Source organism: Saimiri boliviensis, chromosome 11, assembly GCF_048565385.1.
Source record: "Saimiri boliviensis isolate mSaiBol1 chromosome 11, mSaiBol1.pri, whole genome shotgun sequence".
Lineage (NCBI taxonomy): Eukaryota > Metazoa > Chordata > Mammalia > Primates > Cebidae > Saimiri > Saimiri boliviensis.
Window position 1 is genome coordinate 4,957,500 of NC_133459.1, and position 13,968 is coordinate 4,971,467.

The following is a 13,968-nucleotide window of genomic DNA, read 5'->3' on the forward strand; positions in this document are numbered from 1 at the left end:
CTGAGACAGACGTGAGTCAGTGTCCTGTGACCTTCTAGCCTCCTGGATCTCTTTGCTGTCCTCGTGGCAACCCCTGTGAGAAAGGCAGCCTCGTGAGCCCATTCTGCAGATGAGAACACTGAGGCGCCAGACCACTCCGTAAAATGCCCAGGGTCCTCCAGACAGGAAAGTTGAACCAGGATATTTGAGCTCTGGCTTCAGAGCCTCTGCCCATAGCCACCACCCAGTACCCCCTTTCCTGAAAGAAAACCCAGCTGTTCTTATGTTCTTTTTTTCTGGAAAATCCCAGCTTTACCTGCAGGAGCAATAGGCTGGCAGCTGGACTGGTTTTAATAGGAAATTTAAAAATAAACCTGGGCAGTTTTAAAGTACTTTCAATTTGCTGACACGTTCAACTATTTTCAAGCTGCTTACAAGTATTAGATCCACTCATGATGTAGGAGGAGTCCAGGGGTCTTAGAAGCAGGGAACCAAGGCTGGGAGGGTTAGAGTGGGCTCATGTCAGAAGTGGTGGGCCCATAATGAGGCTTAAGCCCCACGCCACCTTCCCAGGGGCCAGGCTTGGGACAGGAAAGAGAATAAATTGAGGATGTAGCATCCTCCGAAGTTAGAAGTGCTGTGGCCCCAGGGAGGTGCAGGGCCTTTGGGCCAGGAGGCTGGGCCTCACGCTCTGGCAACCCTCCTGGCCCTCACTCCCCACCCACTAGAGGCGTCCACACTTTGACCAGACGCTGGCAGCTGGATCCCATGAGGGAAGTGGAATCCGACCCCAGATGGGTCAAGGAACTGGCTGCAGCTGTGAGACCCACCCGGTCACTTTTCAACCTCACCATCTGGGCAGATCACGCCCTACTAAACAGGTTGGGGGTGGGATGCATGCCACCATGGTGGGGAACGCCAGCTGGGAGCCGACTGCCTGGGTGGGACCCCAGCTCCCCCCCGTGCTGGGCAGGACTCATAATGTGGGAATCAGTGCCACAACAAGCAGTGCGCCTGCTGCATAGGGCACAGGGGTAAGGGTACCTGGGGACAGCCTGGCCTGCTGAGACCCTGTGGGCTCCCAGGCGACCTGTGTCAGGACAGAGGGGCATGCCAGTCCTTAACAGAGACCTGCCACCCTCCTTCACCTCCTATGGACGGTCATGATGGCCCAAGGCCTGTTCCTGTGGACCCTGGGATGCAGCACGCGGGCACCTCAGTGGCCCCAGGAAGGAGCCCGGGCGCTGGCCCTGGTTAGGAGACCTGCGCTGCCAGGCTCTGCCACTGCTGTCAGCCCTGCTTGTATCTGTAACGAAGGAAGGGCTGGCCTTGCTTGAGAACTGGCAGCTCCGCCATGGAGCTCCCCGTACCCCGAGGGATAGAGGTGCAGTCCATGTGGTCCTGGTGAAGTGGGATGATCTCCTATGCCAGTCTCTGGAGACAGGAAGAAGAGACACAGAATCACAAATGCAGCCTCAGAGAGGAGGGAAGAGGGGGCTTCTCGGCAAGCGGCGCTGCATGGACGGTGCCACGGGGCTGAGACCAGCCCGCTTTCACCATAAAACAGACAGCGTCCCTCTGCACTTCCCTCTGTCCTCGAGACCACTCTGCAGACCCACACTGGGCACCAGCAGGGCCCATGCCAGCAGCAAGGTGTGGGCTGGGGGCAGTGGGCACTTTACTCCCAGGTGGGTGAGCAGAGGCACCTCTCTGAAGGTCCCCAGTGCCTTTTGGAGCCTCCAAACACACACTGACTGGTGTGGGAGTGCGGCGGTGGCAGCTGGCACTGGCGGGACCTGAGCCTGGCTGGCAGGGTCCTGCCCAGGTGCTGAGAACTCATGTGACATTTGTTTTTCAGGAACCTGGGCAAGTCTGGCCTGCGGGTCTCCTGCCTGGGACTTGGTGAGTGTGGGGTCCCCTCTGTCCCACCAGGGAAACAGGCTGTGGGAGGGCCTGGCATGAGCTGAATTGGACACCCCTTGGGAGGCAGCGTGGCCTAGCCCTCGGCACTCCCCAGGGAGTAGCTCCTCCCAGAGCCCGGGATGCAGGGGGCCTCAGTTGCCATGGCAACAGAGGCAGGTGGGAGGGGGCCCAGGATAGCGGGAGAGAGAGACACAGCCTCAGCAGAGGAGGCAAGGTGGACACCAGGAGCCCCTGCACACACAGCCCCCACCCCACACCACAAAATCAGAGGCCCTCCTGGCACCGGGAGTGCAGGGAAGACACCTTTCCTTCGGTGGCAGGCTCAGCTCATGAGTCCCTCCTGGAGCGCCATTGGATTTGGCCCTTTTTTCTCTCCTGCCAGATGTGAGCCCTGTTCCCAGAACGTGCAGTCCCCACCTCCCATGTGCACGCAGTACACACCCACCGCTGCCCTGACACCGCCCTCCCCGCTCCGTCCCAGCACAAGCACCCAGACAGGGCTGTCAGACCGGCTGTTTTCAGGGAGTCGTCCCTTGTGTCATTCCTTGCAGCATGTCCCGGGAGTGAGAGCTGCCTCAGCACAGCTCTGACAAGCATTTCAAAGGCCCCAGGCCTCCTGGGCCCACAGCCAGCAGCCTGCTCTAAAGACTTTTGTCCCCTAAGATTGGTGACCCCAAGAGAGCGGGACTTTCTCTGCCAGGAGCAGTGGCGCACACCTTTAATCCCAGCACTTTGGGAAGCTGAGGCCGGCAGATCACCTGAGGTCAGGAGTTCGAGATCAGCCTGGCCAACATGGTGAAACTTCGTCTCTACTAAAAATACAAAAATTAGCCAGGTGAGGTGGCAGGCACCTGTAATCCCAGCTACTAAAAATACAAAATTAGCCAGGCATGGTGGCTCATACCTGTAACCCCAGCTACTCAGGAGAATCGCTTGAACCTGGGAGGTGGAGATTGCAGTGAGCCAAGATCATGCCGCTGCACTCCAGCCTGGGAAACAAAGAGTGAAACTCCGTCTCAAAAAAAAAGAGAGGTACAGCAGGACTTTCTCTGAAGACCAGGTGTCCACACACAGCAAGGACACCCTGGCCGCAGAGCAGCACAGATGGACACCTGTGGCTGCCCACCTTAATATTCCAAAATATTAAGAATTAAATAGATGCAGCCTGAGGTCTGAGCACCGACAGGAGAATCTAACTTCCTTCTGGGTCCCTAACTTGAGCCCCTGTGTCTCCTTCCAGGAACATGGGTGACCTTCGGAGGCCAGATCACCGATGAGGTAAGATGGGGTTCTCCCAGCACCCCAGAGCCCAGCACAGGCTCTCCAGAGCACACAGTTAAGTCTGCTACATGGACCAGTGCGCACATGCTCCCTGGAGCTGTCGGGGCAGCCTGCTGCCCTCTTTCTGTTTTGCAAGGGTGCCCTGCTCCAGGGGAGTTAGAAAGGTGATCCAGGTGGCCAAAGGGGATGATGAGTCTGGTGCCACCACCCAGCAGTGGATACCTTGGGCCTCAGCATGTCCATCAAGCTCCCCAGGACTCAGATTTCCCACACACATGACCCCCATCCCACAGTTAACAAGGAGAATTCAGGGTGCACATGCTTCCCAAATTCCAAAGCTGGATGCAGATCGTAGCTGCCCACACTCGGTGGAGACTCCGGTAAACTATCTGTCGAGGTCATTTGGAATGCAGCCCCTGCAGAGCTTCCTGCAAGCTAAAGAATCTGAGATCTGCATTTCACAAAGCATCCCCCATCGGTTTCCCCCAGCCACCGTGAACCGCGTGGGTCGCAGTCAAATGTGTTTGCTGGGGCTCATGTCCCCACCATTAGAACAGGAAAGTGAACACTAAGGAAAAGCCAACTTGCATGCCACCAGCCCCTCTGGGTCTCTCCGAAGGAGGGGGACGGCACACATCCAGACGTGCGTGCTTCCGGACAGCAAGGCAGTGTCTCAGAAATGAGAGCAGTGGCATTTGCTGAGAGAGCTCTGGGCTTCTGCACGAGAAGCAGTTTTCGCGTTTGCCCTACTTACTATTGGAAAGGTTGCGTTTAAAAATTGATCAGCGAGTTGATGTGAGACCTTGTTAGCTGTGATTGCTCAGTTTTCCAAAGGAAAGCTTTGCTTCCAGCAAAATTTCAATGCATATAGTTTGTGTTTGGGTCATTTTTATTTTTAAGACAGTAGCTGACCAGGTGTGGTTGCTCATGCCTGTAATCCCAGCACTTTGGGAGGCCGAGGCGGGCGGATCGCCTGAGGTCAGCAGTTCAAGACCAGCCTGGCCAACACGTTGAAACCCCATCTCTACTAAAAATACAAAAATTACTCAGGCATGGTGGCAGGCACCTGTAATCTCAGCTACTCAGGAGACTGAGGCAAGAGAATTGCTTGAATCCAGGAGGCGGAAGGTGCAGTGAGCCAAGATCACATCACTGCATTTCAACCTGGGCGACTGAGTAAGACTCTGTCTCAAAAAAAAAAAAAAAAAAAAAGACAGTAGCTGATTATAGAATGATTTGCCCCTTGCTTGGAAGTTGCTGGATAGGCTCTATCACAGGGTGAAGTCTTGAGTTATTAAGGCAAAAGGAATCACCTTACCTTACCCATCAGATTGGTTCGGTTGGAGCCTAGGGGCCTCTGTGGTTCTCTGTGAATCAGCCTTACCTGACAGCCGCATTTCCCTTTCCATGTGGTTTCTAAAGCAGGATGGAAGAATTCTGTAGAAGGGGGTAACTTCATCTCCGAATAGTATTAGCTGTGTGCCTCTGATGTCCTCATGGGAAAGATATAAACAAGCAGACTAGACCCACCCAGCGAGGTGACATTTTCACCAGCAAACCGACCACACCCTCGGAGCACTGATATTCGAATGGCCCAGGGACAGCCCCACTGGCGCGGGTCTCTGTGGTGTCCCCACCAGGAACAGTAATGGACATGTGTGAAGGTATTGGAGGTCATTTCTAGATGACACCAAGCTGGAAGGACAGAGAATTAAATCAATGACGGAGTCGGGGTTCTGAATGGTTGTGGCAGGTGAAAATGGCTAAGCAAAGGGGCAAGACACATTTTTGTATTAATCCTACAGTTAGTGTCAAAAAATAAATCAATACATCCGGAACAGAGGGCCCGCCTGGCAGCAATTCAGAAGAAAAGGGCCTGGGTTTGTGCACTTCAGGTGGACCGTCCTGGACTGCTTCTCTTTTTGAGACGGAGTTTCATTCTTGTTGCCCAAGCTGGAGTGCTGTGGCACCATCTTGGCTCACCCCAACCTCGGCCTCCCAAGTTCAAGGGATTCTCCTGCCTCAGCCTCCCGAGTAGCTGGGATTACAGGCACGCACCACCATGCCCAGCTAATTTTTTGTATTTTTAGTAGATATGGGGTCTCTCCATGTGGGTCAGGCTGGTCTCGAACTCCTGACCTCAGGTAATCTGCCTGCCTTGGCCTCCCAAAGTGCTGCGATTATAGGCATGAGCCACCAAGCCGGCCTACTCTTTTCGTTTTTCAATGTTTTTATTACCTATGTGAGCATTAAGTTTACCATTTTAACCATTTTTAAGTGTACAGTTCAGTGGCATGAAATACATTCACATTACTGTGCCACCCTCAACCAATATCTATTTCCAAAATATTTCATCAGCCCAAACAGGAGCTCTGTACCTTAAACAATAACTCCCCATCCCCTGGTCACCTCTAATCTACTTCCTATCTCAATGAATTCTGCAGCCAATTTGTATAAATAAAGTTTTATTGGGACATAGTCACACCCATCATTTACACTTTTCGGCTGCTTTCACTACACAAGGGCAGAGCTGAGTAACTGCAACAGGCTCTGGCCCGCAATGCCTGAAGCATTCACCGTGTGGCCCTTTACAGAAAACGTTTGATGTCCCCTGTGCTATGGGCCGCAACAGCTGTGCCCTGCAGTGTCTGCAGGGCTGTCGTTCGAACAGCAGCTCAGCCCAATTCTATACCACACCAGGGACAAATGAAATTTTGCCCAGGAGTGGAACAAACCACCTGGTGGGGCAGGAATGACAGCCACCCTCACGTGGCACAGGACAGAGCCCACAGTTTGTAGGACACCATCACATTCTCAGCCGGTGCTGCTCACAGGAGCCCATGAAGGGACCAGACCACGCTAGGAATCCTAAGATGATGAGGCACCTGTCGGAGCCGCCACGGTGGCTTCAGGTCTCCAAACCTCCCATTGGTAGGTGGCCTTTCTGTGGCCTCACACTCCCCATTAGAAGCATGTCTTCAAGACAAGCTGGACAATAAAGATGTAACAGAAGGAGTGGCTGAGAACCTTACACTCACTATCTCAGCTAATCCTCCATCGCCCCAGGGAGGCAGGTGCTATTCCTAGTTCAAGGAAGCTGAGCCTTAGGCCATAAACAGGTGCAGCAGTCTCACCTGGCCACTGGCCACCAGGGTCCCACCTGGTGCTCTTTGCCTCAAAGCTCGTGGCCAGCACTCAGCTCTGGGGTAACTGTACTGGGGTAGGGGTGGATTCCTTTGTCCCAGACGGGGGTGACAGGGAGGTGGCCTGTATGTCTCCCAGCTTCCTTCTGACTTCAGTGGCTGGGACCCAGATACTGGAAGGAACCAAAAAGTCACAAAATAAAGGCTCCGTAAAATGAACCAGGATGCAGCCACAGCACGCAGGTCTTTAAAGAACATCACGGGAAAGGCCCATGAGAGCAAACGGAAAAGCGGCATAGACAGCGGTGTATGGAGGAGAGCCACGGTTCTCCAGGGAGGGGGAGGAAGAACCCGGAGAAGTTACAGCAAAATCAGAGCCGTAAAAATAAATAAAACAGTAAGAAAGCACAACCCCTGCGGTGCTGGGTCCCTCCCTGTCTTTCTTGCCTCTGAGCCTCCCAATCCCAGGTGCCAACCTGGAGGCAGCCGGAATTGTGCTGTGGCTTTGTTTTTCTGAGGGACAGGTGAGGTGAGGGTTGGTGGCTGCTGTGCCAGCCTCTGCTGATCCCGCTGCCTGCGCGCCCTTGGGGGTCTGTGGTGACCACAGGTTTCTGTGTTTGGCCAGGCTTTCCTCCCTGGAGGGAGCCAGGTGTGCTCAGGACCCCCATGCTCACTTTGTTCTTCCTCTGTGAGCAGAAGGGGCAGGCCTCCTGGTGGGCAGGACAGAGCCAGGAGCAGCCAGGGCCACCCGCCCCCCTTGCAGCCCCAGGAACTGGGACCCCCACAGCACTCAGCTCAGGCTTGCGGAGCCCCTGCCTAGTGCCAGCTCCCTGCCCGCTTCCAGCCTCTTTCCAGTCACTCTTTCTAGAGAGGGCGACAGGGTAAAGAAGCAGGACACAGTCTCCAGTGGTCGCGCATGCTGTGGAGAGGGCGTGAGCTGCCCGTGGCTGCTGTAACAAATAGCCACCAATGTGCAGCTGAAAACAGCAGCAACGTATTCGCTCACAGCTCCGGAGGCTGGAGATCCAAACTCGGTATCCCTGAGCCTAAGTCCAGAAGTCAGCCGAGCTGGGCTCCCTTCTCCAGGCCGGGACCCTTCCCGGCTTCTTCAGCATCCGGCACTGCTGGCCTTCCATGGCTTGTGGCTGCATCCCCAGGCTCTGCCCCTGTGGGCACTTTCCTTCCTCCTCTTCTGTCTGTGTCAAATCGCTGTATCCCTTGTCCTCAAAAGGTCACCTGTGATGGCACTGAGGGCCCACTTAGCTAAGCCAGGACATTCTCCCCATCCCTGGGTCCTCATGTTAATCCCATCTGCAATCTCCCTTTTTCTACCTAAGGTCACATTCACGGGTTCAAGGGACCTGATACCTTTGTACCTTTGGGGAACCTTTTTTTTTTTTTTTTTTTTTTTTGAGACAGAGTCTTGCTCTGTCTCCCAGGCTGGAGTGCAGTGGCCCAATCTCAGCTCACCGAAACCTCAGCTCCTCCTCCGTTCAAATGATTCTCCTGCCTCAACCTCCTGAGCAGCTGGGATTACAGGCACACACCACCATGCCCAGCTAATTTTTGTATTTTTAGTAGAGACAGGGTTTCACCATGCTGGTCAGGCTGGACTCTAACTCCTGACCTCGTGATCCACCCACCTCGGCCTCCCAAAGTGCTGAGATTACAGACGTGAACCACCACGCCCAGGCTGGAGAACCATTATTTAGTTGCCTGCAGAAAATAAAGTAGAAAAAGGAGGGTGGCGAGGTGGGGTCCTGACGACAGGGCGGTCAGGAAGCAGAATCGAGTAAGGAAGCCACGTGGTGGTCCAGAGAAAGAGGCTTCCAGGGGCCAAGAAGACAACAAGGGCAAAGCCCTAAGGTCAAGTGTTGAGGCAAAGGGGCTGCAGGGATAGAGCCGGGGTCAGGGCGCAGGGATAGGGCTGGGGTCAGGGCACAGATCTCGGGGGGGCTTTGGCTTTGGCCCTCTGTGAGATGGAGGCCACAGGAGGGCTTCTGCAAGGAGGAAATCCGACCTGATTAAAAGGTCTCCCAAGGCCTGCCCTGGCTGCTGCCCTGGGAATAGCCAGTCATGGGGGTGTCTCAAAGTTCAGTGTGTGCACGACCTGATGTACTTAGAAGGCAGGTCCTGATATGGCAGGGCTGTCATGGAGCCTGGATGCTGCATTCCTGATCTGATGCTGATGCTGGTCCGTGGACCGTGCTTTGCCTGGGGAAGGTGCAGGGAGAGAGGATGGAAGCAGAGAGCCAGGAGGCTATTGTGAGAAACCACCCAAGACCCGCTGGAGGCTCAAGAGCAGGGTGGGTACAGCAGAGGCGGAGAGGGGTCAGATTCTGGACTAATTTGCAAGGGAAGCTGCGGCATTGGCTGAATGTCACGCTCCAGTGATGGGAGGATGAGTCAAGGAGGGCTCCCGGGGTTTGACCTGAGCACGGGTGAGCGATACCTCGGGGGAGCTGATGCTGCGGCAGGCTGCCCTCCCTGGCCCACAACAGCCCCAGGGCCTGGAGCACCGCTCCCCCACCCACTCTCCCCTTGCCTATCTGACACACTCCTAAACAGCCTTCAAAACCCAGTCTCTGTTGGGTGTGGTGGCTCATGTCTGTAATCCCAGCATTTTGAGAGGCTGAGGCAGGTGGATCACTTGTGGTCAGGAGTTCAAGACCAGCCTACCCAACATGGTGAAACTCCATTTTAGTCTCTACTAAAAATGCAAAAATTAGCCGGGCTTGGTGGCACACACCTGTAGTCTCAGCTACTCCAGAGGCTGAGGCAGGAGAATCATTTGAACCCAGAAGGCAAAAGTTGCAGTAAGCCAAGATCATGCCACTGTACTCCAGCCCAGAGACAGAATGAGACTCCGTCTCCAAAAAAAGAAACCCAGTCTTGGACAATTCTTGACAAGTGCTACCCCTCAGATAAAAGCTGAACCTTGAGGACATCAGGCTCATTGAAACAAGCCACAAAAAGGACACACCATGTGACTGCATTTGTAAAGCACCTGGAGTAGTTAAATTCACAAATTCCTGAGAATGCTGGGGGCTGGGGCTGGGGCTGGGGCTGGGCTGGGGCTGGGACTGGGGGCTGGGGGCTGAGGCTGGGGCTGGGGCTGGGGGCTGGGGCTGAGGCTGGGGGCTGGGGCTGGGGGCTGAGGCTGGGGCTGGGGCTGGGGGCTGGAGCTGAGGCTGGGGCTGGGGCTGGGGGCTAGGGCTGAGGCTGGGGGCTGGGGCTGGGGGCTGAGGCTGGGGCTGGGGGCTGGGGATGAGGGGCTGGGGTCTGAGGGGCTGGGGCTGGGGCTGGGGGCTGGGGGCTAAGGGGCTGGGGCCGGGGCTGGGGGCTGGGGGCTAAGGCTGGGGGCTGGGGCCTGGGGCTGGGGCTGGGGCTGGGGCTGGGGCTGGGGTGGGGAAGGGGAGTGATTGTCCAAGGGGTACGGAGTTTCCAGTTAGGAACCTGACAGGGCGCTGGGCGGTGGTGATGGTTACACAACTATGTTGAAGGTACCTCACGCCACTGAGCTACACTCGAAAAAGGTTAAAATAGTAAATTTTTTCATTATGTATATTTTACAACTTAAAAAAATCTCTTTGGTAAATGCAGTAATGTTTTAATTCAACAAAAAGAATGAAAGGGGTCTTCACAAGCAGGTGTGGATTGGTTTCTAGGATGTATTGTGAGTGAAAAAAATCAAAGTGCAGAGGCATATGGGTGGCATGCCACCCTCATGGAAGAGAGATGGGGGGCGGGTAAGAAAACCCACGTCTGAAATACAGAAACAAAAAATGGAACCCTGAGTCCCCTCCCCTGAGAAGCCCTGCCAGGAGTGTGAGTGCCCTAACCACGGACGTAGTCCCTTCAGCCCGGCCTGGCGCACCCTGCCCTCCTGGGCTCTCTAGGGCCTGGTCGTGGGAGGCATCCGGGAAAGGTCAGGAGGAAGATGAGGAGGAAGCAGTGAGCAGGTGAACCAGCCGCCTGTCAGGAGCCTTGTGCTGGGAAGGAAAGTGCTAGAGGTGGGGAAGGTTCCTGGGCACTCCCTCAGTGGGCGCATCCGGGAGGAGGAGGCCGGGGGGCGGGCAGCAGTGGGTCCCTCCCATCCTCGGCAGCCGCAGCATGGGTTGCATTTGGTACCTCGGGAGCAACAGAGCCGAGCAAGTGGATCCTGAAAACTGAGTTCCTGACTGAAATCACAGCTGCTAACTAACGAGGGCTCAGCTTCAGCTGCACTGCATTTCAGTGTCTGAAACGTTTGGGGCTGAGTGCCAACGTTGCCAGGCTGCCGGCCAGATTTTCCATGCCCCCCCATCCACAAATATGCCGCCCTTCTGGCTTCTCTTGGAAAGTCGGCAGATCTGTAGCAGCAGGCCCGCCTGCCCATGGGCAGCAGTTGGCATGGGCCTTCTCCCATGGGTGCCCCCCAATGGTGGCTACCCCGTGACCCCCACAGGACATTGTCCTCACTCTCCACACCTCCTGCCCACGAGGGCTTCTGATCTCAGAAAGGAGAGATGCAGCCCGGTGAAGCCACCCCTGGCTGGATTTCTGTCCTGCGTTTTTTGAGGGTTATTAAGAATTACTTACTCCACCCTGGGCTTGCTGCCAGAGAGGCCCGGTGCTCTGAGCTGCGCTCGGGGAATTGTGACACTCAGAGGGAGGCAGCCCTGTCTGAGGGTCAGCAGTCCAGAGACACCTTTCTCTCCGGCCTCTCAGAGGGAGCTGTCAGTTGCAGAGGGGCTCCCCCGGCTCTGTGAGTTCCACCCTACGACCAGTTCTTTGCTCATGGACCACAATGGTGTCCTGACAGCAGCCCACGGAGCAGAGACTGAGGAACAGCGTGTTCAGCTTGGCAGTCTTCATCGATCTTGCCTTCAAGGTGGCCATCACCACAGCCGTGTCACTTGGGGCCGGGAGGACGTGGCGTTGGAGAAACACAGGCCAAGGGGCCAGCATGGATGTCAGCCCACCACACACCAGCTGTGGGGCATCAGTTTCTCCATCCACAAAAATAACAATTCAGTCCTCATGAGCAGGTGCTGGGAAAGACTCAATGAGCTACAGCTGAATACACAGCCCTGGCTTTGAGGACACAGACTCACCTCAGCAATGTCTATACAGCCCCTGCTGGGGAGCACTTAGTTTCCCAGGACTGCCAGACCTGGGGGCCTGAAACAACAGAAGTGAGGCCAGAGGTCCGGTACCGAGGTGAAGGTGTCGGCAGGGCCACATTCCCTACAAAGGCTCTGGGGGAGGGGCCCCCCATGCCTCTTCCAGCTCCTGGGGGTTGCCGACAGTCCTTGGCTTGTAGACGCATCACTCCGGTCTCTGCCTTCCTAGTCCCATGGACTTCCGTGTCTGCATCTTCTCCTCCTGTAAATCACCAGTCACATGGGGTTTCGGCCCACCCCAACACAGTACCACCTGACTTCGCTAATTACATTCTCCAAGGCCCTATTCCCAAATGAGATCAACTCTAAGCTTCTGGGTGGACATGAATTTTGTGGGGATACTGTTCAACCCAGTGTAGGTGCTAAGCCCTGTGATGACCCCGACTGATAGGATCCCTGCTCTCAAGAAATTCACAGTCCTCGGCAGTGTCTATTCCTTCTGCCCTCTTTATTCTCGATGGGTTTGTTACTGAGAGCTGCCTCCATCCCTGTCCTGTGGCAGGAGAGGGCAAGGAGAGAGCCCACAGGGAGCCTGTTGGACTCGGGGGCGGGGGCTGGACACGGGGAGGCATCCCAGCTGAGGGGGTGGTGCTCCAGAGCCTCTGGGCCCCATCCCGGCTGGCAGGACAGTGCCAGTTCTCTCGTTTCAGATGGCAGAGCAGCTCATGACCTTGGCCTACGATAATGGCATCAACCTCTTCGATACGGCAGAAGTCTACGCAGCTGGCAAGTATGTGTCCTTTCACATGGGAGAAAGTGGCACAGACGGCCCGGGCAGAGCCGGGGCTGCAGGGACCCCTGCCACCCGCATTCCCAGGGGTGCTCACAAACGCACTTGCACTCTGCCTTCTTTTTTAAACTCTGGATGGCTTTAGGAGGTATTATTTTCATGGGGCTGAAATTGCAGAACGCTTGGACACTGGTCACTTGCTAAACTCCCCGTGGAGTCACCAGGGGGACCACAGTCCCTCCGGTGCCAAGATGCTGTGCTGGGTGAGAGGCGCGATGAAGCTGTTGTCCTGGGCGCTCTTGACATGCCTGACATTTTGACATTTCATGTCTCACTTGTGCAATGAGGGCTGCAGGGCCTCTCGGAGCTGGGGAGGGCGGGCTGCAGCCGAGTGCTGTGAGGAGGAGCGCTTCGCATCTTGGCAGTGAACTTTCCTGCTCAATTATGTAAAAGCTCAGCCCTCTTCAGCCAGGCTGTTGGCTTCCATTTTAAAGACTGGCTGTAATCAAATCATCCACTCTTCTGCATCGGGTTTCCAGAAGTCAGCTTTTGTTTGTGAAATCATTTGTTGGCCCTCTCTTCATCCTCCTTCTGCCCCCTCCTGCTGGGGCCAGCCAAGTTCCTGCCGGCCGGGTGGGCGGCAGGCCTGGGCTGCTGGGCACGGTAGCTGCAGGGCGCGAAGCTGTTTCGTGGGCCCTGGGTGGTTACCTGCAACTGCAGCAGGGCCCAGAGCACCCGGCAGGAGGAAACCCAACCGGGCCCTGCTCAAGTACCCACCCAGAGCCTGGGGAACGCACAGCCCTGGGAGCCACTGCTGGGACCCTCAAACCGCCTCCAGCCCCCATCAGTGGCCCTTTGGCCCTCCTGATGGCACAGCTCCCTCCCACCCCCTCCAAACTGGCAGCAGCTTCCCATCAGAGTGAACCGCTTTCCAGACAGATGAGCCTAGCAGAGGGGTGTGAGGTCAAAAAACCCAGTGCAGATACCAAGCCGAGAGGCACCGCCCGACCCAATCCCCGCCTCTTCACTGCCTGCTTTGGCTTGGGTTTTGCTGCCCAGAAGAACGTGTGGGAGGCAGCTTTATGCAGCCCCCATGGATGGGGCCAGGCACACCCCATGTCACAGCAGCCCACACTCTTGTCTTCTGTCACTCGCAGTTTCCATGTTCCGATGTTTAACTGGACACCCAGAGCTGGTGAGCTGGGCAAGCTCACTGGGTCTCCGGCAGCCTCAGGCCCCTCAGAAGCAGCTTGCCAGAAAGCCCGGGAGTCAGGGAGCAGCTTCCCCTCAGGTCACCATTACTGTGGGATCTGTCCCCTGCTCCTGGGCTGGCCACTGCGGTCCCTCTGTCCAGCTCAGAGCTGAGCCCCCAGTGGATGCCCATCAGTGCCCTACAGGGAAGCTGGGCACTGCGTGCCAGGCATAACCAGGGAGAAACTTCTCTGGGCGGTTTGGGGGAGGGCGAGAAGCAGCTTGCAGGGGACCAAGCCTGTACCTTCCTGAGGCCCCCTGCTTCTCCTGCTGACACTCGTTTTCACGCTTCTCAGAGAGCTGCAGGATTTCTGGGTCCCCCAAACAGATGTGGGTCCCATCAAATTCACAGCCAGAGCCACATGCCACAGGCTTAAGTAATGCCCTGTCTGCCGCTCCTGTGCCCCAGGGACCACTGCTAGCTTTTCTCTCTTCCAAGGGCTGAGTGAAGTTTCGGTGCATCTTGACCATAAACGAGTAGCATTCAGCGCGCGTG

General features: G+C 56.0%; 1 protein-coding gene across 8 annotated transcripts in view; it reads left to right on the forward strand.

Moving 5' to 3' along the window:
- The window catches only part of KCNAB2 (potassium voltage-gated channel subfamily A regulatory beta subunit 2), a 110,759-nt gene that overhangs the window by 79,337 nt on the left and 17,454 nt on the right, over positions 1-13,968 (forward strand). For all 8 annotated transcript variants that reach the window (XM_010350293.3, XM_074379975.1, XM_003939625.4 and 5 more), the window contains 3 exons: positions 1,838-1,881; positions 3,143-3,180; positions 12,142-12,221. In XM_010350293.3, coding sequence (XP_010348595.1) covers positions 1,838-1,881; positions 3,143-3,180; positions 12,142-12,221 — 162 coding nt within the window. The remainder of the gene's footprint in view (positions 1-1,837; positions 1,882-3,142; positions 3,181-12,141; positions 12,222-13,968) is intronic.